Here is a 24027-nt window from a genome sequence, read left to right as displayed (position 1 = left end):
AGACCTTGACTGGGTACTTGACTTGGGTTTTTACAAAGCAGATGCCCATGTGTGCGTTGGCAGACATGTGTCTATTTATGCGCTTGCACTGGACATGTCTTCAGATGGTCTACAGTTCTCCTTTCCTTCTTGGCAACAACATAACACTGTAAACATGATTGATCATCTTGAAACCTTTACCTCTCATTTTTTATTTATTTTTTTTATATTTTCCTCTCATTAACTATATGTTTAAAATGAAACATTCATGCTTTTGGTGCAAAATATGCGACTATGCAGGACTTCATCTCTCGATTTCGTAGACTGTAAATCATGGGATTTAGCAGCGGATTCCCAACAGAGTAGAGCAAAGACAAAATCTTGTTTAGTCTGAATGAATGCTGCTGAGAAGGGACTAAATAAAGAATGCTGATTGTTCCAAAGTACATGAAAACAGATGCTAGATGGGAACTGCAAGTGGAGAAAGATTTCTGTCTGCTGGTCCGAGAGGGAGTTCTCAGTATAGTGAAAAATATGGAGACATAGCTCAAACTTATCAGTGTAAGTGGAAGAATACTAAAAGGAAAGGTGACTATTGAACCTACAATTTCAACTATGTAGGTGTCAGCAGAAGGCAACTGCAAAAATGAACCCAGATCACAAAGCACATGGTCAATAATATTGGACCCACAGTACGTTAAGTTGCAGATGGAGATAATTAAGAAGGCCATTGCTATAAATCCAGGAAGCCAGCAACACAAAGATAGGTGATTTTGCATTTTGTTATTCATGATGGCTGAATACCTCAGTGGGTTGCAAATAGCCAAATATCGGTCATAGGCCATCACTGTAAGGAAAAGACATTCACCGCTTCCCACCGATGCTCCCAAGTACAACTGAGTAACACAACCATAAAATGAAATTGACGCACCATTTCCCCAGATAACATACAATATGAATGGCACAAATATGGTGGTGAAGAGTATCTCACAAATAGATAAATTGCACAAGAAAAAGTACATGGGTGAATGGAGTTTTTTATTTGTAGTTATTAAACTGATTACCAAGGAGTTCCCAAATATAATGATAACATAACATAGTAGGAAGAAGACAAAAATTAAATATTTCAGATCTTGGAGATTCCCAAACCCCAGAAGAACTAGTTGCATTGTGTTTGTTTTATTGTGTTCACAAGTGACCTGATGATTGGAGATTTAGAAAAAAAAAAAAGTAAAATGAATTAATGATTTTTTAAGGGTCAATCTGTTCATTGATGTTTACATCACATCTATAGTCTTAACTTTTGTTTTGTTTTAGGAAGAGTTTGGAAAGATTAGATTCCCACTCAGGTTTTACCACTATGCTGGAGATATCCCCTTACTTCCTTTCCCTAGGAACAACGTCTTCATCAGACAGAAAATGAGGGGAAGAGCAACACAGACAGACTTTATTGTCTGTTTCCGATGCTGATTTTCCCTCAATTTCCAAAAATATTTTTTTCCTTCCTTACAATTTTAATTAAAATTAATTTTAACCCCTTCACACCTGAGGGTAAAACAAATCTCAATGCCTAAGCACAATTCTGCAACGTTGACCTGTGTTAGTAAAACCGTACATATCATCACAACTACTTTGTACATCCAGGTGGATTATACCTTGATTTTTTCAGGACAAATTGGGCTTTCTTTTGGTGGTAAATGGTAATGGAAAGCTCCTGATTTTTTTTTATTATCAAAGGAAAATTGGCCCAAAATAGTAAAAATAAATATTTGTTTTTATTTAGCTGCATGTTTCTTGTTACTACCATAACCTACCACCAAAGTACAATCCAAAATAAATTCTCCAGCTCTTGACGATCGCAGCGACACTATATATGTGTATGTTATTTGTTGTTTGTACCCGTAGTACAGCCCAGAAACAATAGTGCGCATATTGTTTTTGTCTTTTTTTTACCTAAAACACACTGACATTGACACTAACTGACACTGATACCACTTTTTTAAAATCCTGACCTTTGAGTTTGACCCATGACCCTGACCTTGACCCAAACACTAACCCTGGCACTGAACTAGATCAAACCTTGATCTAGGTATTTTTCTTTATTTTTTCTTTTATTTTTTAATATTTATTTATCTTCTTTTTTTTTACAAAATTTTTTTTTCTCTCTATGCCAGGAGTTAGAGAGATACAATGTATAATAGAATGTATATAATGATACAATGTATCTCTCTTCTCCATTCATAGAGAGAGAAACAAACAAGGGGGCCAGGATGCACAGTGACTAATCACTGTGATAGCCAATCAGAGGCTATCACAGCCATCTTGTGACCCTGAATCGGGAGTACCGGGTCCCAATCATTAAAACGGGACCCGGGGCTCTCAGTGACACCGCGGTCTTTGTGCTGGGAGCGCGCCGAGCACAAAGACAGGTACGCAAATATGTGGCCCCACGGAAAAAAGCCCAATTCCGTGAGGCCGCATATTTGTTTGACGTCGGCGTCAAGGGGTTAACTACCTACAGCTCTTCCCATCCAGTCTAGCAAGGGGTTGATCTGTAGGAGATGTCTCCCATTTTTTCACACAACAAAGCCTAGTATACAAGATGAGACTATGGGATTAATCATTGCTTTTACATATAGATTGCTTTTAGAAATAGATGACTAAAGTTACAAAAATTCAGACTACAACTTCCAGTGATAATGTAATGTATGACAGAATATTGTATTGTAATGTATTCTTTAATTTCCAAACATTCGAAGTCTTGGTCACTAAATGTTTTACGGACGAATTCCATACTGATTAGACAAAAAATCATTCATGTTTATCCCTTTGGAAAATTGTGCATAAACTGTCGTGATCGAAAACTGTGTACTAATGATCAGATTATTGGACGATCACCGAAAAAACATTTTTTTTGTCCGATTTTCTCATGTGTTCTGGGTATTAGGGTTTTCCCCCATACTACCCCACACTTCCAGGTGTGAAATATTGAGTCACCCGCTAGATGCTGTGTTCCTCCTGGTGACACCTGCATCACAACTGTGTCATGCAGTGACTAAGGTCAGCAAGATGAACCACAGCAGCCAATGGACGGGACATTCTTTTCAACACACCAAAGATGTGAGGTGGTATCAGCACATGGAACTCTACAAAACAGCAATGTGACCATCAGACTGATGAGGATTGAGAAGTACAACCCTACTTCTTTTTCAGGATATTGCTGGTTTAATTTCCTAACCCCTTCAAAGAGTTATCTTAAAGTGACTTAAGACCACATGGACTCTGGGCATTTAGCCCCAGGTGCAACCAACCCTGCCATTTTCATGCACAAGTGGAGTGTCTGGTCCCATCCAACTGCAGAGTATTTCAGGCAAACAAAATACCCGGATTGGACACACATGAGCTAAACGTCATGTGAGCATTATTATTATTATTATACAGTATTTCTATAGCACCAGAAAGGTTTGCTCAGCTCTGTACATTATAGTGGGGGACAGTACATGAGACAATACAGTAACAAAACAATACACGAGGGGTTCAAGGGCCCTGCTCCTTGGAGCTTACAATCTAGGAGGGAGGGGAAAGTGGTACAGGAGGAAGTGGCTGTGGGGGATGGAGTGGTAGGAGGAGAGGAGGAGATCGGCTGTTAGGTGAGGGTGGGGTAGGCTTCACTGAAGAGATGGGATTTCAGGGAGCGCCTAAAGGTGAGGAGGGTAGGTGACAGTCTGATGGATTGGGGTAGTGGGTTCCAGAGGATGGGGGAAGTCCTGGAGAAGTCCTGCAGTCGGGCGTGGGAGGTGGAGACCAGGGAGCTAGAAAGCAGGGGGTCTTGTGTGGAGCGAAGATTACAGGTAGGGTGGTATTTGGGTATCAGGTAGGTGAGGTAGTTTGGGGCAGTGTTATGAATGGCTTTGTATGTCAGTGTTAGTAGTTTGAATTTAATGCGTTGGGCAATCGGGAGCCAGTGGAGGGAATGACAGAGGGGGGTGGTGGATACGGAGCGGTTGGTAAAGTGGATGAGTCTGGATAGACGAAGGTGGAGCCTGCATGAGTTTACCAACGATTGGACATGGGGTTGGAAGGACAGGTTTGAGTCTAGAGTGACCCAGCATGTGGTCCTAAGTCACTTTAACCACTTCCCTGCTGCCCTATAGCAGAAATACTGCTACAGGGTGGCAGGGTTGTGCAAAATCACATATATATATCTACAGTATATGTGATTTTGCACCGCCATTTGTGGCCTCGGATGTCGATCACCGTGTCCCGGCCAGTGATTCCCCTCCGGCACCCGGCTGAGTGTCACTGATGGGGAAAGACCTTTGTGTAAATAACACAGGTATCTCTCCTGTCAGCTCCTGCACACTGGTTTGTGTGGCTCTGCATAGCATAGCCATACAAAGCAGTGTGCTTACAGTGTAAAATACACACAAAGCACACAGTAAAACACACACAGTTAACCCTTTGATCACCCCAAATGTTAACCCCTTCCTGCCCAGTGTCATTAGTTCAGTGTCAGTGCTTTTTATTAGCACTGATCACTGTATTGTTGTCATTGGGGATGTCAGTGACACCAAGTCAGTTCTCCCCAGTGTCAGAATGCCCGCCACAGTCCCGCTATAAGTGATCACCACCATTACTAGTAAAAAAAGAAATTCCAGTATATATACCGCCATTTGTAAAAGCTATAACTTTCATGTAAACCAATTAATTTGCACGTATTGGGATTTGTAAAACATTTTTACTGGACATATTTAATAGCAAAATATAAAAAATATAGTTTTTTGTTTCAAAACTGTCGGTATTTTTGTGTATAGCGCAAAAAATAAAAAACGCAGAGGCGATCAAATACCACCAAATGAAATCTCTACTTGTGGGGAAAAAGAGATAAATTTAATTTGGGTGCAGCGTTGTCAGTTAAAGTAACTTTGCACCGTAGCGCAAAAAATGGCCTGGTCAGGAAGGGGGGTACATCCTCTGGAGGGCGAGGGGTTAAGGTTACTCTTTAAGAACATTAGAAAAACAAACCAGCAAGAGGCAAGATTATACTTATAGGTTCTTATTAGTCTGCTGGCAGCTTCATAATGAAATATTCTGTGCACAAACCCCTCCTATGGTATACTAAAGTGAGTCAGAACTCTATCTAGAATTAAAAAAACTGCTTTATTTTAGAGACAAATCTATCCATTTTTGTCACCATATTCTTGTAGAAGCTGCGAAAGAAAGGTAGAAAAAAATGATTTATTTTACAAAAATGTAGAAACATACCATGTAGTTTATGTTGAGTCTTTGCTGTTGGTCTGGTCAATGATTTACATATAAACTGCTCAAATCATGAGCACAAGATGCATGCTGGATAAAATAAGTAAAATAAAATGTGTCCTAGTCTGAGGTCACCATTTATATATTGTTTTAGGTCTCCTTGTAACAGTCAAAATAACTGATAAATAGAGCCACACATGACCAAGCCTCTCAGGGAGCCAATTAAAAACAATATACTGTAATACCCATGTGTTTGAGGAATCCTGGCACTGATGTTTGTTATTTTACAACAAAATTAAAAGAAATTTAATTTAAAAATTAAACTTCTTAAAAACACAAAATCAAACACATTTTTTTGTAAATAACACATTTGAAGTGATTGAGTCATCTAAGTAACAACACATGGGGTCCAATATGAAATAACAGGATCCTTTGCAGCACATTGAGGAGAGGGAAGAGGGGAAATGTTACACATTTTAGGACTTGTCCGGTGCTTAACCTCTTCATGCCGGCCGCACACAAATGTGGGACCTCCCAACGTCTGGGCCTAGACGCCGAGCGGCTGCACATTTGCGTTCAATTAGAAAAAAACATGTGCTGACAGCGTGCTCCCATGTCCGGTACTCACGGAAAGGTCCCGGTCTTCTCTTTCAATCGGGACCTTTCCCGATCATCTGACCTCCATGAGAACGCGTCACGGCAGTCATATGATCCCTAAACCCCACCCATCCCACCTCCCGGCTTCTTAAACTCTTAAAGGGCCGGGAGGCACCGGCGTAAAGGGGTTAAAACCTTTTGTAAGCTTTCCACATTTTTTGGGCCTGCCAGTCCATTGCATCCTTTTGGAGAGAGGTCCTTGGCCTACTGCGGCTACTTTTACAGGCTGTTATCCCATTTCAGCCCGTTCACTTTTTGTTGGGCCTGCCTTTTTCAGGCCTTTCTAAATTTGCAAGGAAACTTTCCTCTCATGTTTTAATGGTGGCCAGGAGAACCATTCCCATGCATTGGCTTTCTCTTACACCCCCTAAGCTACCGGAATTGATGAAGGATATAGCGGAGATTAGAAAAATGGAGTACTTAACTGCTTTGCGGGCTAATTCTGTTCCCACATTTGAAGCAATTTGGGATCCATGGAATACTTCTGCTTCTGACTCGTCTGCTCTAATTGTCTGAAATGATTGCTAATCCACTGTTCTGTATTGACATTGTATGTATCTATGTACCTCTCATCGATGAGCCTGTTTTACTGTTTTTTCTCTTCTACTGCTTTGTGTTTGCCATATCTTGTTTCTATGCAACTCTGTTGGTTGTAAATGTTTGAAAATCAATAAAAAGTTAATTACAAAAAAAAAGTTCAAAAGCACGTCCGCTCTATGGTGCAGAAGTTCCATGATCGTCCTCTACCCTACACACTGCCATTTTAATTCCTACATCATTCTACTGTTACATTAAAGCTGTACAGAAAATTGGTGGTCAGACACGTCATCAACTTTGCATGTCCCTCTATTCCCATCTTATGGCCCTAGGCAACACAAAAATTGGTTCCCCCCCTCCCCCCACAGAAAGAGCCTGACATTGACCAAGAACACCCCTGCCCTCCACCCGAGCCTTCCACTACCACTGCCCCCCATACACCAGCCACCATCCCCCATGGCGAGAGAGAGAAAGACACTCACCTTCACAGCACCACTCAAGTCCGGACATCCCCAGGAATGAGAGTCGGGCTATACATACATCGTCATGAAACCCACAGCATCTCTCAGAACCCAGCAGGTCTCCATGCCACGCGTGTCCCTTCTTCCGTCCCTTCCGTCCCTTCTTCCAAGGGGCAGTGCTGCCCCCCCAAAAAAATGCTGCCCTAGGAAAATGCCTTGTTTGCCTTGTGGTAAAAACACCCCTGGTTATATTGCTTTATTTTACTCATTTTGTGCACCTAGAGTGTAGATCAGCCTTTTTCAATTAGGGTGCCCAGGCACCTTGAGATGACTTCAGATTTCTTCAGCCTTGGCAAAATGCCAAAACATTGTATACAAGACAATGGGTAGATGAAGCCTGGCTTTTAGTTAAGCAAAGCCTCAGGTTTTCATTGTGCACCATTACAACGTTCTAGCTCCTGGCACTCTAACATCCAATGACATCATCATTTGATAAAAAGGACATTGGGCACCTTTTTCTGCCCCTCTCCATCAGCATTAGTTCACAATAGCTGATCGAGGGAGAGAAACTGAGCGGGAATAGAAACACTAGAATATTAGTGTGTACCAGTGTACAAAGGTGTGTTTGCTTTGGAAGAATAAAACACCTTTAATGCTGGGTGTCCTACATGTGTGGATGTAAAACTATTAATTTAGATTTTTACATTTTATAAAGGGGTGTCTTGAGATTGTGCAGAATTTTAAATGGTTTCTTGACTGAAAAAAGGTTGAGAAACACTGGTGTAGATGCACCTGCTCTGCTGTCAGGAATGGACTCGCCAATAGTGGTGGGACTCACCTGCCTTGTGGGTTGCAGTACCAGGACTGGCCAGTGGGTGCTCTCAGCAACCAGAGGCTCACTCCTGCAGTCAGCCAAAACACCTGAGGCTGATTGCAGGAGGTGCATATAAGGAATGGCCAGACTTGCAATCAGGGCTTTGGTGTATGTTTCCCAAGAGCCCCTGTACCTGCATCCTGTCTGCTTCCTGTCTGATCCTGCTTGATCCCTGACTCTGATTGAACTCCGCCTGTCCTGACCTCTGCTATTCCTGACCACTCTCCAGTCTGCTCCTTTGGTACCTTGTCTGCCTGATTGTTCCTGACCCGATCCGTCTGACTACGCTCTGCCTGCTCCTTTGTACCTTGCCTGCCCATTTGCAACCGACCCGGCCTGCCCGACCACGCTTAGTATTGTTCTTTTGTTATCTGTTGGGGGTTTTGGTTTGGTTTGTTTTCACTGTGTTTATGTTTAGTCTTGCACTGCGTTTATGTATTGTTTAGTCTTCAATAAATTATATTGTTTATACTATATCTGAAGCCTGCTTTTCCCTGTGTCAGTCCACACACCTCTGGTCATACCCGGAGCCCTGACATTACACCAAGGCCAATCCTGACCAGAAGTGGCTGCACAGGGAAGCCATCTTGGCTTATTGTTGCTGGGAAGGATGAATCTTGATGAGGTGGTGTATTTGTCTCTGCTAGTGTTTGATGACAGAGATTATGCTTATCAGACTCTGAAGGAGTATACCCGGGATCAGCTACTAGAGTGCATAAGGATCGCTCATTGCCTAGTAGATCAGGGCACAGAATTCTCTGAGGTGCAGCCATTGATTCTGGTTTGTGCTGAGTTGGTTTCATCTGGTACCCCCGAATGCAGGGATGAATTTTTGCCGCCATTTAGTGCAGACCAGGTAGACTCCCTGGTATGGTTATTGGAGGATGATGTGGATTACTTTCTGAAGCGTTATTCTGCATGTTCACAACAGGTGCTAAGAGATTGTATAAACGCAGTGCAGTCTTTGACCAGACAGGCTTTGTGTAAGCTGAGCTTTGTACAACCCATACTGCAGACATGGTCAGACTTGTTGCACCCAGCCTCAGTCAGCTTGCAACGTCATTCCTCTGCTCAAGGCACTCTTCCTGCATCCCCGACAGCACCCCCAGTGACTGCCCAGTATACACTGCTAACTACCACATATCAGTCCCCTGCTCCCACTCGCTGCACCTATCCTTTCTTTAACCCTGTAAAGAAGTCCTCTGTATCAACTGCTCCCTCCTTTGTTCCATCCCCCAGCTCTTCTCTGCCTACAGCTGCTCTATCCACTTACAAACCTGCGCTTACTTCCTGTGCTCCAGTAACTAAAACCAGGAAAAAGCAAAAATTCTTTCCAACCAGTACCATCCTGCCAGTATCCAAACCGGTCAGCCTGCCGTCTGAGAACCCGCCTTCCGTGGTTCAGCCTGGTGCCCCGGCACCCGCAATTCAGCCTGATACCCTGATGCCTGATGACCCAGTGTACACTTCCCAGCCTGATGGTTCTACCCAGCCTGATGGTTCTACCCAGCCTAATGTTCCTACCCAGCCTGTTGAACTGATCGAGCCAGATGACCTGTTGCCAGATGACCCGGTGCCCGCTGTCGAACCAGGTGACCCTGTACCCGCGGTCGAGCAGATGACCTGATGCCAGATGACCCGGTGCCCGCTGTCAAGCCAGATGACCCGGTGCCCGCTGTCAAGCCAGACGATCCAATGCCCGATGACCCGGTGCCCGCTGTCGAGCCAGATGAACCGGTACCCGCTGTCGAGCCAGACGATCCGATGCCTGATGACCCGGTGCCCGCTGTCTTGCCAGATGACTCGGCGCCCGCAGTCTTGCCAGATGACTCGGTGCCCGCTGTTTTGCCAGATGACTCGGTGCCCGCTGTCTTGCTTGACGACCCGATGCCAGCAGTCTTGCCAGATGACCCGGTGCCCGCTGTCTTGCCAGATGACTGGGTGCCCGCTGTCGAGCTTGACAACCCGATGCCCACTGTTTTGCCAGATGACTCGGTGCTCGCTGTCTTGCCAGATGACCCGGTGCCCGCTGTTTTGCCAGATAACCCGGTGCTCGCTGTTTTGCCAGATGACCCGGTGTCCGCTGTTTTGCCAGATGACCCGGTGCCCGCTGTTTTGCCAGATGACTTGGTGCCCGCTGTCTTGCCAGATGACTCGGTGCCCGCTGTCGAGCTTGACGACTTAATGCCCGCTGTTTTTCCAGATGACTTGGTGCCCGCAGTCTTGCCAGATGACTCGGTGCCCGCAGTCTTGCCAGATGATGCGGTGCACGCTGTCTTGCCAGATGACTCGATGCCTGCTGTCGAGCTTAAAGACCCGATGCCTGCTGTTTTGCCAGATGACTCGGTGCCCTCGGTCTTGCCAGATGACTCGGTGCCCTCGGTCTTGCCAGATGACTCGGTGCCCGCTGTCTTGCCAGATGACTCGGTGCCCGCTGTCGAGCTTGACGACCCGATGCCCGCTGTTTTGCCAGATGACTCGGTGCCCTCTGTCGAGCTTGATGACTCGATGCCCACTGTTTTGCCAGATGACTCGGTGCCCGCTGTTTTGCCAGATGACTCGGTGCCCGCTGTCTTGCTTGACGACACGATGCTCGCTGTCTTGCCAGATGACATGGTGCCCGCTTTCTTGCCAGATGACTCGGCGCCCGCTGTCTTGCCAGATGACTCGGTGCCCGCTATCGAGCTTGACGACCCGATGCCCACTGTTTTGCCAGATGACTCGTTGCCCGCTGTCTTGCCAGATGACTCGGTGCCCGCTGTCGAGCTTGACGACCCAATGCCCACTGTTTTGCCAGATGACTCGGTGCCCGCTGTTTTGCCAGATGACTCGGCACCCGCAGTCTTGCCAGATGACTCGGCGCCCACAGTCTTGCCAGATGACCCAGTGCCCGCTGTTTTGCCAGATGACCCGGTGCCCGCTGTTTTGCCAGATGACCCGGTGCCCGCTGTTTTGCCAGATGACCCGGTGCCCGCTGTTTTGCCAGATGACTTGGTGCCCGCTGTCTTGCCAGATGACTCGGTGCCTGCTGTCGAGCTTGACGACCCGATGCCCGCTGTTTTTCCAGATGACTTGGTGCCCGCTGTCTTGACAGATGACTCGGCGCCCGCAGTCTTGCCAGATGATGCGGTGCACGCTGTCTTGCCAGATGACTCGGTGCCCGCTGTCGAGCTTAAAGACCAGATGCCCGCTGTTTTGCCGGATGACTCGGTGCCCTCGGTCTTGCCAGATGACTCGGTGCCCGCTGTAGAGCTTGACGACCCGATGACCGCTGTTTTGCCAGATGACTCGGAGCCCTCTGTTGAGCTTGATGACCCGATGCCCGCTGTTTTGCCAGATGACTCGGTGCCCGCTGTTTTGCCAGATGACTCAGTGCCCGCTGTCCTGCTTGACGACCTGATGCCCGCTGTCTTGCCAGATGACTCGGTGCCCGCTGTCTTGCCAGATGACTCGATGCTCGCTGTCGAGCTTGACGACCCGATGCCCACTGTTTTGCCAGATGACTCGGTGCCCGCTGTCTTGCCAGATGACTCGGCGCCCGCTGTCTTGCCAGATGACTCGATGCTCGCTGTCGAGCTTGACGACTCAATGCCCTCTGTTTTGCCAGATGACTCGGTGCCCGCTGTCTTGCCAGATGACTCGGCGCCCGCAGTCTTGCCAGATGACTCGGTGCCCGCTGTCTTGCCAGATGGCCCGGTGCCCGCTGTTTTGCTAGATGACTCGGTGCCGCTGTCTTGCCAGATGACTCGGTGCCCGCTGTTTTGCCAGATGACCCGGTGCCCGCTGTCTTGCCAGATGACCCGATGCCCGCTGTCTTGCCAGATGACTCGGCACCCGCAGTCTTGCCAGATGACTTGGCGCCTGCAGTCTTGCCAGATGACTCGGTGCCCGCTGTTTTGCCAGATGACCCGGTGCCCGCTGTCTTGCCAGATGACTCGGTGCCCGCTGTCTTGCCTGATGACTCGGCGCCCGCAGTCTTGCCAGATGACTCGGTGCCCTCTGTTGAGCTTGATGACCCGATGCCCGCTGTTTTGCCAGATGACTCGGTGCCCGCTGTTTTGCCAGATGACTCGGCACCCGCAGTCTTGCCAGATGACTCGGCGCCCACAGTCTTGCCAGATGACCCAGTGCCCGCTGTTTTGCCAGATGACCCGGTGCCCGCTGTTTTGCCAGATGACCCGGTGCCCGCTGTTTTGCCAGATGACCCGGTGCCCGCTGTTTTGCCAGATGACTTGGTGCCCGCTGTCTTGCCAGATGACTCGGTGCCTGCTGTCGAGCTTGACGACCCGATGCCCGCTGTTTTTCCAGATGACTTGGTGCCCGCTGTCTTGACAGATGACTCGGCGCCCGCAGTCTTGCCAGATGATGCGGTGCACGCTGTCTTGCCAGATGACTCGGTGCCCGCTGTCGAGCTTAAAGACCAGATGCCCGCTGTTTTGCCGGATGACTCGGTGCCCTCGGTCTTGCCAGATGACTCGGTGCCCGCTGTAGAGCTTGACGACCCGATGACCGCTGTTTTGCCAGATGACTCGGAGCCCTCTGTTGAGCTTGATGACCCGATGCCCGCTGTTTTGCCAGATGACTCGGTGCCCGCTGTTTTGCCAGATGACTCAGTGCCCGCTGTCCTGCTTGACGACCTGATGCCCGCTGTCTTGCCAGATGACTCGGTGCCCGCTGTCTTGCCAGATGACTCGATGCTCGCTGTCGAGCTTGACGACCCGATGCCCACTGTTTTGCCAGATGACTCGGTGCCCGCTGTCTTGCCAGATGACTCGGCGCCCGCTGTCTTGCCAGATGACTCGATGCTCGCTGTCGAGCTTGACGACTCAATGCCCTCTGTTTTGCCAGATGACTCGATGCCCGCTGTCTTGCCAGATGACTCGGCGCCCGCAGTCTTGCCAGATGACTCGGTGCCCGCTGTCTTGCCAGATGGCCCGGTGCCCGCTGTTTTGCTAGATGACTCGGTGCCGCTGTCTTGCCAGATGACTCGGTGCCCGCTGTTTTGCCAGATGACCCGGTGCCCGCTGTCTTGCCAGATGACCCGATGCCCGCTGTCTTGCCAGATGACTCGGCACCCGCAGTCTTGCCAGATGACTTGGCGCCTGCAGTCTTGCCAGATGACTCGGTGCCCGCTGTTTTGCCAGATGACCCGGTGCCCGCTGTCTTGCCAGATGACTCGGTGCCCGCTGTCTTGCCTGATGACTCGGCGCCCGCAGTCTTGCCAGATGACTCGGTGCCCTCTGTTGAGCTTGATGACCCGATGCCCGCTGTTTTGCCAGATGACTCGGTGCCCGCTGTTTTGCCAGATGACTCAGTGCCCGCTGTCCTGCTTGACGACCTGATGCCCGCTGTCTTGCCAGATGACTCGGTGCCCGCTGTCTTGCCAGATGACTCGATGCTCGCTGTCGAGCTTGACGACCCGATGCCCACTGTTTTGCCAGATGACTCGGTGCCCGCTGTCTTGCCAGATGACTCGGCGCCCGCTGTCTTGCCAGATGACTCGATGCTCGCTGTCGAGCTTGACGACTCAATGCCCTCTGTTTTGCCAGATGACTCGGTGCCCGCTGTCTTGCCAGATGACTCGGCGCCCGCAGTCTTGCCAGATGACTCGGTGCCCGCTGTCTTGCCAGATGGCCCGGTGCTCGCTGTTTTGCTAGATGACTCGGTGCCGCTGTCTTGCCAGATGACTCGGTGCCCGCTGTTTTGCCAGATGACCCGGTGCCCGCTGTCTTGCCAGATGACCCGATGCCCGCTGTCTTGCCAGATGACTCGGCACCCGCAGTCTTGCCAGATGACTTGGCGCCTGCAGTCTTGCCAGATGACTCGGTGCCCGCTGTTTTGCCAGATGACCCGGTGCCCGCTGTCTTGCCAGATGACCCGATGCCCGCTGTTTTGCCAGATGACTCGGTGCCCTCTGTCTTGCCAGATGACTCGGCGCCCGCTGTCTTGCCAGATGACTCGGCGCCCGCAGTCTTGCCAGATGACTTGGCGCCCGCAGTCTTGCCAGATGACTCGGTGCCCGCAGTCTTGCCAGATGACTCGGTGCCCGCTGTTTTGCCAGATGACCCGCTGCCCGCTGTCTTGCCAGATGACCCGATGCCCGCTGTTTTGCCAGATGACTCGGTGCCCTCTGTCTTGCCAGATGACTCGGCGCCCGCTGTCTTGCCAGATGACTCGGCGCCCGCAGTCTTGCCAGATGACTTGGCGCCTGCAGTCTTGCCAGATGACTCGGTGCCCGCAGTCTTGCCAGATGACGCGGTGCACGCTGTCTTGCCAGATGATTCGGCGCCCGCAGTCTTGCCAGATGACTCGGCGCCCGCAGTCTTGCCAGATGACTCGGCGCCCGCTGTCTTGCCAGATGACTCGGCGCCCGCAGTCTTGCCAGATGACTCGGCGCCCGCTGTCTTGCCAGATGACTCGGTGTCCGCAGTCTTGCCAGATGATGCGGTGCACGCTGTCTTGCCAGATGACTCGGTGCCCGCTGTCGAGCTTAAAGACCCGATGCCCGCTGTTTTGCCAGATGACTCGGTGCCCTCGGTCTTGCCTGATGACTCGGTGCCCTCGGTCTTGCCAGATGAATCGGTGCCCGCTGTCGAGCTTGACGACCCGATGCCCGCTGTTTTGACAGATGACTCGGTACCCTCTGTTGAGCTTGACGACCCGATGCCTGCTGTTTTGCCAGATGACTCGGTGCCCGCTGTTTTGCCAGATGACTCGGTGCCCGTTGTCTTGCTTGACGACCCGATGCCCGCTGTCTTGCCAGATGACTCGGTGCCCGCTGTCTTGCCAGATGACTCGATGCTCGCTGTCGAGCTTGACGACCCAATGCCCTCTGTTTTGCCAGATGACTCGGTGCCCGCTGTCTTGCCAGATGACTCGGTGCCCGCTGTCTTGCCAGATGACTCGGTGCCCGCTGTCTTGCCAGATGACCCGGTGCCCGCTGTTTTGCTAGATGACTCGGTGCCCGCTGTCTTGCCAGATGACTCGGTGCCCGCTGTTGAGCTTGACGACCCGATGCCCACTGTCTTGCCAGATGACTCGGCGCCCACAGTCTTGCTAGATGACTCGGTGCCCGCAGTCTTGCCAGATGACTCGGTGCCCGCTGTTTTGCCAGATGACCCGGTACCCGCTGTCTTGCCAGATGACCCGATGCCCGCTGTTTTGCCAGATGACTCGGTGCCCGCTGTCTTGCCAGATGACTCGGCGCCCGCAGTCTTGCCAGATGACTCGGCGCCCGCAGTCTTGCCAGATGACTCGGCGCTCGCAGTCTTGCCAGATGACTCGGTGCCCGCAGTCTTGCCAGATGACGCGGTGCACGCTGTCTTGCCAGATGACTCGGTGCCCGCTGTCGAGCTTGATGACCCGATGCCTTCTGTTTTTCCAGATGACTTGGTGCCCGCTGTCTTGCCAGATGACTCGGCGCCCGCAGTCTTGCCAGATGGCTCGGCGCCCGCTTTCTTGCCAGATGACTCGGTGCCCGCAGTCTTGCCAGATGATGCGGTGCACGCTGTCTTGCCAGATGACTCGGTGCCCGCTGTCGAGCTTAAAGACCCGATGCCCGCTGTTTTGCCAGATAACTCGGTGCCCTCGGTCTTGCCTGATGACTCGGTGCCCTCGGTCTTGCCAGATGACTCGGTGCCCGCTGTCGAGCTTGACGACCCGATGCCCGCTGTTTTGCCAGATGACTCGTACCCTCTGTTGAGCTTGACGACCCGATGCCTGCTGTTTTGCCAGATGACTCGGTGCCCGCTGTTTTGCCAGATGACTCGGTGCCCGCTGTCTTGCTTGACGACCCGATGCCCGCTGTCTTGCCAGATGACTCGGTGCCCGCTGTCTTGCCAGATGACTCGATGCTCGCTGTCGAGCTTGACGATCCGATGCCCACTGTTTTGCCAGATGACTCGGTGCCCGCTGTCTTGCCTGATGACTCGGCGCCCGCAGTCTTGCCAGATGACTCGATGCTCGCTGTCGAGCTTGACGACCCGATGCCCGCTGTTTTGCCAGATGACTCGGTGCCCGCTGTCTTGCCAGATGACTCGGTGCCCGCTGTCTTGCCAGATGACCCGATGCCCGCTGTTTTGCTAGATGACTCGGTGCCCGCTGTCTTGCCAGATGACTCGGTGCCCGCTGTTGAGCTTGACGACCCGATGCCCGCTGTCTTGCCAGATGACTCGGTGCCCGCTGTTGAGCTTGACGACCCGATGCCCACTGTTTTGCCAGATGACTCAGTGCCCGCTGTCTTACCAGATGACTCGGTGCCCGCGGTCTTGCCAGATGACTCAGAGCCCGCTGTCTTGCCAGATGACTCGATGCCCGCTGCTCCGCCTGGTGACCCGGTGCCCAGCCTGATGTGCCTCTGTCTGGTGCCCAGCCTGATGTGCCTCTGTCCGGTGCCTAGCCTGATGTGCCTCTGTTCGGTGCCCAGCCTGATGTGCCTCTGTCCGGTGCCCAGCCTGATGTGCCTCTGTCCGGTGCCCAGCCTGATGTGCCTCCGTCCAGTGCCCAGCCTGATGTGCCTTTGTCCGGTGCCCAGCCTGATGTGCCTCCGTCCGGTGCCCAGCCTGATGTGCCTCTGCCCGGTGCCCAGCCTGATGTACCAGTCCTTGATGTCCCGCAAATTACCGGATCTGGATGGTGGAACATTTTGCCAATTTAGGACGGTTTGGAGCGTCCTGAGGCCGCTCCTTGAGGGGGTGGGGGGGTACTGTCAGGAATGGACTCGCCAATAGTGGTGGGAAATATTTTATTTTGTAATGTAAGCTTACAAAACCACCCAACTTAAACTCTTTTTTTTACAAAAGTACAAAAAAATTACAAATAAATAAATAAATAAGTACAAACATAATCACTAAGCATAACTGAAAGTCCAGAATTTCATGGGGAAAGAAACAGCAAACCATATGGCTTTAAATGGCCCAAACATAAGAGTCCATAACCTTGCAAAGAAGGCATATACAGCCAGACCTATATGGTCATTGAGGAGACAACAGGCCCGACACCCCACTGAGCAGGACAACAGGCCCATGCCCCCAACATGTATCTACAAGGCCTTTATGGCCAAAAAATTTAGCCACCATGCATGACTGAAAACCCAGAACTTCCTGGGGAAAGAAAAACATAGAATATGGCATATGACCTGTGGCCCATTACATAAGAGTCCATACATAAGAGTCCATAACCTGCAAAGAAAAAGGACATATGCAACCAGACCTATACGGACATGGAGAAGACAACAGGCCCGACGCCCCACAAAGCAGGACAACAGGCCCAATACGGCCTAAATCCAAGACTCAACCAAGAACCCACCAATATAGATAATACAAAACTCCAAGGGGAAGACTAAAAAACACAGACCCTCAGTACCTGCAACCTTTCTTCAAAAAACAAATGCACAACTACAAAAAACCTAAGGGGGTGTAAAGAGAAGAAACAGGGATAGCTACCACTACCGGAGATCAACAGGCAGCAGCTACAGGCCTGATGTTCCTCCACGCCTCCAACCAAGCCTTTCGCCGCCACTGGTCTTTCTCAAGAACCCGAATTTTCCCAACCTCACCAAGAATGCCACACACCACCACCTGGACAGGGAGGACTTTTTTCCGAATGGAAACCTGACACCGTGCATTCCACGTGTAATAACGTACCACTAAACTAACTGTCTAAATCAAATGCTCCATACACCCACTCCGCATAAGACATGCAGTGGAGGAAAGAGACACCCAAAGCCCCACCCACCTCTTTGTACACTTCAACGTTAAAGGGGCACTGAAGCAAGAAGTGGTCCATACTCTCCACTTCACCCCCCACACTCCACCCTCGGACAACCACGTTCATCCAGAGAGCGGCACTTCAGGTTGCCCCTTACATAAAGCCTGCCATGGAAGCCGAGCCAGGCCTGGTCCCTCAACTTCAGGGGGATCCACTCCAGATTTAATAAACGCAAACCCTCCCTCATGATATGGCCTGGGCAATCTCTCAGGGCCAATGGAGCATGGAAAGCGGTAGCCACAATCCTCTCACCCAGGAATTTCCTAGGGAGGGACCTGACCTCCTCCGCCATCACATGCCACCGCCGGAGTAACTTCAGGCACGGGGCCACGTAAGCCGGGAGCTTACCGTGCTTGACCCGCAGGCTTCTCACTGGCCCATCACTCTCCCAACTGTTCAGAAAGGGTCCAAACCAGGCACGAAAAAGTCCTACCCATGCAGGCGGTCTCTCTGCCAACATGCTACCAAAGTTATGTTTCAAGAACATCAGAGAGAACAAAAACTACTGGGTTGACCATACCTAGGCCACCCTCCCACCTGGATGAATAAGTTACGTTCCGCTTAACAAGGTTCAGCCTATTTCCCCATAACATCTGGAAGAAACAGCTGTAAACCCTCATATAGAGTGATTCTGGCAAGAGACAGATGTAACTGACATACAGAAATACCGGAATCAGGAAAGTCTTGATCAGATCAACCCTTTCCCTCAAGGAGAGCCGCAGCCCCTTCCAGCATCTGACCTTGACCTCTGCATCAGACAACTTGGCTTCCCAGTTTAGCTTGCCATAATCGGCATGGCCAAAATTGATGCCCAAAATTTTTATGCTTGGCTGAGGCACCGGGAAGGTGTCCGGGAGCGAGAAGCTCTCACCCTCTCTACCCATCTAGAGAACTTCACATTTGTCCTGGTTGACCTTGGAGCCAGACGCCTCGGCATACTATTCCATCACTGAGACCACCTCCTGCGCCTCCTCAGACCCAGAGATGAAAACATAAACGTCATCAGCATAAGCTACAACCTTCAGGGGCAGACTCCCAGCAGCACCCCCCGGCACCCCGCCCAACGCTCCACCATCTAGCCTCCTGATGAAGGGGTCAATGGCAAAGACGTAGAGCAAGGGGCTCAGAGGGCACCCCTGGCGCACCCCGGATCCAACCCCAAAAGGCTGCCCAACCCAGCCATTCACCAACATGAATCTCTCAGCCTCCCTATACAATGTTTTTAACCAGCCAATAAACCTCCCTTCCAAGCCGTACCGGTCAAGGAGACACCAGAGGTACTCATGGTTGACACGATCAAAGGCCTTTGCCTGATCCACTGTCAGCAAGAACTTTCCCCATCCTTCAGCTTTACAACGCTCCAGAGCCTCCCGGACAGCTAACACCGCTGTAAAGGTACTCCTGCCCTGGACCGAGCAATGCTGCTGACGAGAAAGCAGACCCTCTGCCACTGACGACAAGCGCCAAAACAAGATCTTAGCCAGAACCTATCTATCGACATTGAGAAGGCTAATGGGGCGCCAGTTCTCAATAACTGAAGGATCCTTACCCTTTGCCAGCAAAATCACCGTAGACTGCCTCATGGAGGGAGGGACCCCTCACTCATACAGCAATTATACACCTCCGCTAGGCGAGGTGCCAGGCTAGATTTGAAGGTCTTAAAAAATTCAGCTGTCAACCCTTCTGGCCCAGGAGTTTTCTTAATGGTCAGACTATCAATGGCCTTAGTCACCTCCTCTGTGGTAATTTCTCCTGTCAAACTTGTAGGCAGAACATTACTGTCAGGGACCGCCCCGGCTCCGTCCCTGGCGCATGCGCACTTGCGGCGGCTCACACCGGGACACAGGCACCAGGTCCCGGCGGGCCGCGGCTGACAGGAGGCCGCGCATGTGCAGTAGGAGCCGCGGGCGCGCCTCGGGCGGCCAATGACAGCCCGGGGGCGCGTCCCGGGCGGCCAATGACAGTGCAGGGCGCGATATTTAAAGATGCCCTGCACTGTCACAAATCACCACAAGGTCTGATCTGTTACCTGTAGTTCCTGTACCCTGTGATTAAAGACCCGGATTGTTTGACCTTCTGCCTGCTCCAGCCCTGACCCGGATTACCTGACTACGCTGCCTTCTCCTGTGTTTGACCCGGATTGCCCCTGACTACGCTGCCTTCTCCTATCCCGACCCCCGACTTGTTTGAACATTCTGCGGACTGACTCCGGTAACTGACCCTGCGTGTGACCTGACCACTCTCTGCCTGCCGTCTCTGTACCTCGCCATTTCCCACGGTGACAACCGCCGGTTTATCCTGCCTGCTCCTGCCGGCCTCCTCACATCTGGCTCTATCCTTTCTTACTCTCATCCCCGGAGGCTCCCTCTGCCACTGGTGGTATTGCTCGGAGGTCGTGACCTGGTCCTGGTTCTGCTCCAAGTCCATCCCCACCATCAGGGGCCCTGGTGAAAACGCAGACCAGGACTTAGACTCCACGCTCCGCCTAGTGGGCTGCCAGAGGTACCACCTGGCGGATCCGTAACAATTACTCTCCAAACCTGGTGTAGATTCCAAGAAGCTCAACATCCTTGCCCGGTTAAGGCACTTCTCACTCAGTAAGTCTTTGTAAAAATCCCTAGAGACCTCCAGAATCCCTGACCTGGATCTTGTCAGAGACCCCATACTATCCCTCAAGGCAGAGACCGTCCTAATCGCTGCACCCTGTTTGTAATTCTGAAAAGGGTCGGTCGAGTGGTACTTCCCATAATCCCTTTCCAGAACCAAAGAGGCACGCCGATCGTACTGGTATTTACTGAGGAGAAGTTTGACCTCGGAGATTGCTCCAAAATCTCCACCGCTAGAAACAAGGCGATCGAGCTTCCTCCGTAACTGTTGGTAGGCGATATATTTATCACGCTGCTTTTTCTTGCCTATGGCCTTGAAAAACCTGCTGATCCGCACCTTAGTAAGCTCCCACCAGTTCGACTTACTGTTGCAGAAATCAAGCACCGTCTCCTGAGCCTGAAAGAACACCTTGAAAGATTGTCTCACCTCCTCGTCCTCCAGCAGAGACAAATTCAGCCTCCAGATGCCCCTTCCTCTCTGGGGCGTGTCTGAAACATTCAAAACCACAGTAAGCATAAAGTGATCGGAGAACTCCACCGCCCGACACTCAGGTGCTGAGAAGGCAGAGTCATCCTTCAAAAAAAACCTATCTATTCTACTCTGGCTGCTACCTTTCCTATACGTTTACCCAGTGCTGTCCGGATTGCTTTTAATCAAAGCATCTACCAGACCTGCTTCCCTGACTATAGAATTAAGAAAAACGCTATCATACCCCAGGTGGTCAGTGAAGCCCCTCCTGTCCTTGGGCCTTGTTATGGTGTTGAAGTCACCTCCAAAGACCACCTGTCGGGATGTGAAAAGAAAAGGTTTGATCCTTGTGAAAAGGCACTTCCTATCCCACTTGGACTGCGGCTCATAGATGTTAATCAGGCGCAGCTCCTGCCCCCTCACAAGGACGTCCAGGACCAAACATCTACCAATCTCAACCTCAAAAGCCCGCCGGCACGTTACCATCTCGGAAAAAAGGACCGCGACTCCGCTGTAAGGCTCAGCCGCAAGAGACCAGTAGGATGGCCCACGCCTCCACTCCCTCTTGGCCAGATGGATATCAGCCAAGGTGGGCAGCCTGGTCTCTTGCAAAAAGAAAATATCAGCATCCATCTCACTGATCAAAAATAGGGCTGTCTCTCTTGCACTTACAGATCTTAGGCTGGCAACGTTAATAGTTGCCACCTTTAGTGGAGCGGGAACTGCCATCAAGGAGTCTGAGGCTGAGAAAGGTGTTTTTTAACCTTCCTCTTGGACTTCTCGGCAGGATCCCTCACTCCCTCCACAGCACCACCTACCTCCCCTTCCTCCATCCTCCATCGGAGAAGCGGGGTCACTCGAGACCTCCCCCTTCTCCCCCGACAGAGCCCCAGACTTATTACCCAGGGCCAGGTCCTCCACCTCAAGAGAGGAGGCCGACCCTGCAGTGGAGAGGGCAGGCCTATTCCGCCTCCTCACCACTGACCACTCACTGTCCTCCTGGGCCTTATCCTGCCCACTCTGAACAGGACCCTGGTCCTCCTGGGGAGCCCCCCCTGACCTACCCCTCCGCCTACAAGGAAGAAGGACTAGGGGAGCCAGTACAACAGGCCCAGATTTTACCTCCACCACTCCCGCCCCTTTGGCAGCCTCTGCCAACTTCCTCCCTCCCTTATGGGCAAGAACCGGTACCGCAGAAGGAACTACAGGAGCCACTACCGTATCTGACTCAACCGGGGCAACTACAACTGAGGACACCTCAGACCCATCCTCCCTGCCTCCAGAAGCTGCTGCAAAGGCCAAGCTGGACCTCTCCGCCACCAATTCAGCTTCCTCAGCATCCATACGGTCTAATTCTGCCGCTAGCTCATCCACCGGCAAATTTCGGAGGGCCTCTGGGCACTGATTATATGAGTGCCCCATGGTGCCACACAGATTACATTTTATTACATTGCAGTCCTTAGCCAGGTGACCAATCTCTTGGCATAGTGAACACCTGATGACTGGACAAGTGGCTGCAAAGTGCCCCTTAGCCACGCACCTATGGCACACCCGGGGCTGACCAGCATAGAACACGATCAACCAGTCCCGCCCCAGGAAGGCAGAGGAGGGGATGTGTTGTAAGACATTACCCTCCACCCTCAGACGAACATTGGCCGTCCACCCACCCGTCCATATTTTCCTGTCATCCAGGATTTTCTGCAGAGGCCCGAAGATATCCCCAAACCTTCCCAACCAGACAACAATATCGGAAACTGGAATTGACTCGTTCCTAACCAGAATCGTTACTTTTTTTATGACATTATGGCGAGAAACAAGCTTGGTAGTTAGCCCCTCCCACCTAGGACTACGGGCATAGGTGAACTCATATTTCTGCCAAAAAATATCTAATAGGTCAGCCCTCGTAAAGGATAGATCATATTTGCCCGTCCCCACCGGGGCAATAAAGGCAAATATGTCCACCGCACGGAAACCCATCTCCAAGATGCGGTCAATGACCTCTCTATGCCCCAGGGGAGGGCCCGTCCCTGTCCACTTAAGCTGCACTACATTCCTACGTGCAGCTGACGTAGGCAGGTTCCCCGCCCATGGCTGGGGTACCCCCAAGGCCCCCTGACCCCCCCTTAACACTGCTGAGTAACTCAAAGCAGGTCTTGACACAGGAACCTCAGCCACAGCAGGACCAGACACCTGGGGACCCGCAACCGGGGCAACAGAAACCTGGGGATTCGGCCCGGGCAGGCCCTGCTCAACAGCAGCCTGAGCCCTAGGGCCCTCATCACTGACAGGGGGACTCACCACAACAGACCCTTGCACAGCCTGTCCACCACCAGGGGGACCCGGAGCAAAATGCACAACACCCGGGACCCCCCCAAGGGACTGGGCTCAGATAAGACCTGAACTGGGGCCAAGACCAGGACAGATACACCATCCCCAGGAACCTCAGCAGGGACCCGTTCTACAGACACAACAGCCGACACTTTACCAGCCTCCCCGTGACATCAGCTGCTTCGTTCCCCAGTCCCCTGGAGTCCTGCGATACATCCTCCGCCAGCGGTTCCCCAGCTTTCGCCAGCAATTCACCTTCCACAGAGCTAGACATCCGTTGCAGTTTCACAAACACGGCCCGCTCCCGCAGAACAGGTCTTGATGGCTTCCATGACGTCACTTCCGCTTCCTCCTCCTCTGACTCGGCCGACGTGAACCGGACGTTGTCCGCCCGATATTCCAGCCCTGTCTCCATCGCAAAGCAGAGCTCTCCTACAGCCTCCGCCTCCTCCATCTGTGAGCCCCAATCGGCTGGCTGCTGCTGCCTGGGGGGGAGGGAACCAGAATCTCCCGTGTCCTCACCGGCCTTGGCTTTTCCCTTATTAGGAACTTCACTCTGCTGGGTAGATGCAGCGTGCTCCGGCACCTGCTTCTGCTCCCCATCGGTCAATGGCATCTCTGACAGCTCCTCCATGGAGGAGACAATCTCCACTGGGCCCCTTACAGCAGCCACTCTTCTGCTCCTTGCAGCCTTGAAGCGGGTCTCGTTCTGATACTTCTCCCTTAGTACTCCACTCTTCTTTTTCAAGGCTGCCACATACTTGCTTTGGAGGGCCACCCGCTTTTCCAATGCCTCCAGGCCTGGCTTCATCAACTGGCGTTTTGTGCTCCAGACTCTGTCATATGACTGACGGAACTTTTTAAGTTCCAGACTCAATTTCTCCAACTTTTTTTTCCTCCTTCCCTATCATGCTGATACGGGTTACCACCCGGTCGCGGTACGCGCTGCCATCTTCCCCCTTCCTTGGGGCTGTTCCCAGGTCCTCTATGGCTGGAAAATCGGGACCGGTACTAGGCTCCTCCAGGGGCATATCAATGCTGGACCCAAGCCCAGGATCCGCCATCCTCCCTGGGCTGGGCAGGGCACTT

At 51.5% G+C, this 24027-nt stretch overlaps 1 protein-coding gene across 1 annotated transcript; it reads right to left on the bottom strand.

The window, feature by feature from the left end:
- Positions 1–245: 245 nt before the first annotated feature.
- On the bottom strand, positions 246–22032 carry LOC149449614 (olfactory receptor 10A6-like). Its single transcript, XM_089692986.1, has 4 exons — positions 21429–22032; positions 20508–20630; positions 16918–16946; positions 246–1178 (listed from the first exon to the last, which is right to left on the bottom strand). Exons 1-4 carry the CDS (start codon positions 22030–22032, stop codon positions 246–248), a joined length of 1689 nt encoding a protein of 562 aa, XP_089549112.1.
- Positions 22033–24027: the final 1995 nt, after the last annotated feature.

The sequence above is a fragment of the Staurois parvus genome, unplaced genomic scaffold, assembly GCF_062004578.1.
Source record: "Staurois parvus isolate SC_StPar_1 unplaced genomic scaffold, SC_StPar_1.0 ptg000609l, whole genome shotgun sequence".
Classification (NCBI taxonomy): domain Eukaryota; kingdom Metazoa; phylum Chordata; class Amphibia; order Anura; family Ranidae; genus Staurois; species Staurois parvus.
The sequence above is the reverse complement of the archived record's forward strand: the minus strand, read 5'-3'. Positions and strand labels throughout refer to the sequence as shown.

Excerpts from the sequence above, each read along its gene's own strand:
- LOC149449614 (XM_089692986.1), bottom strand. The coding sequence starts at position 22,032 with ATGGGGCACTCATATAATCAGTGCCCAGAGGCCCTCCGAAATTTGCCG. Across the intron at positions 20,631-21,428 it reads GGAGGATGGAGGAAGGGGAG|ACACGCCCCAGAGAGGAAGG; the intron begins GTAGGTGGTGCT and ends TGAATGTTTCAG. Across the intron at positions 1,179-16,917 it reads TCTTATGTATGGACTCTTAT|GTCACTTGTGAACACAATAA; the intron begins GTAATGGGCCAC and ends TCCAATCATCAG.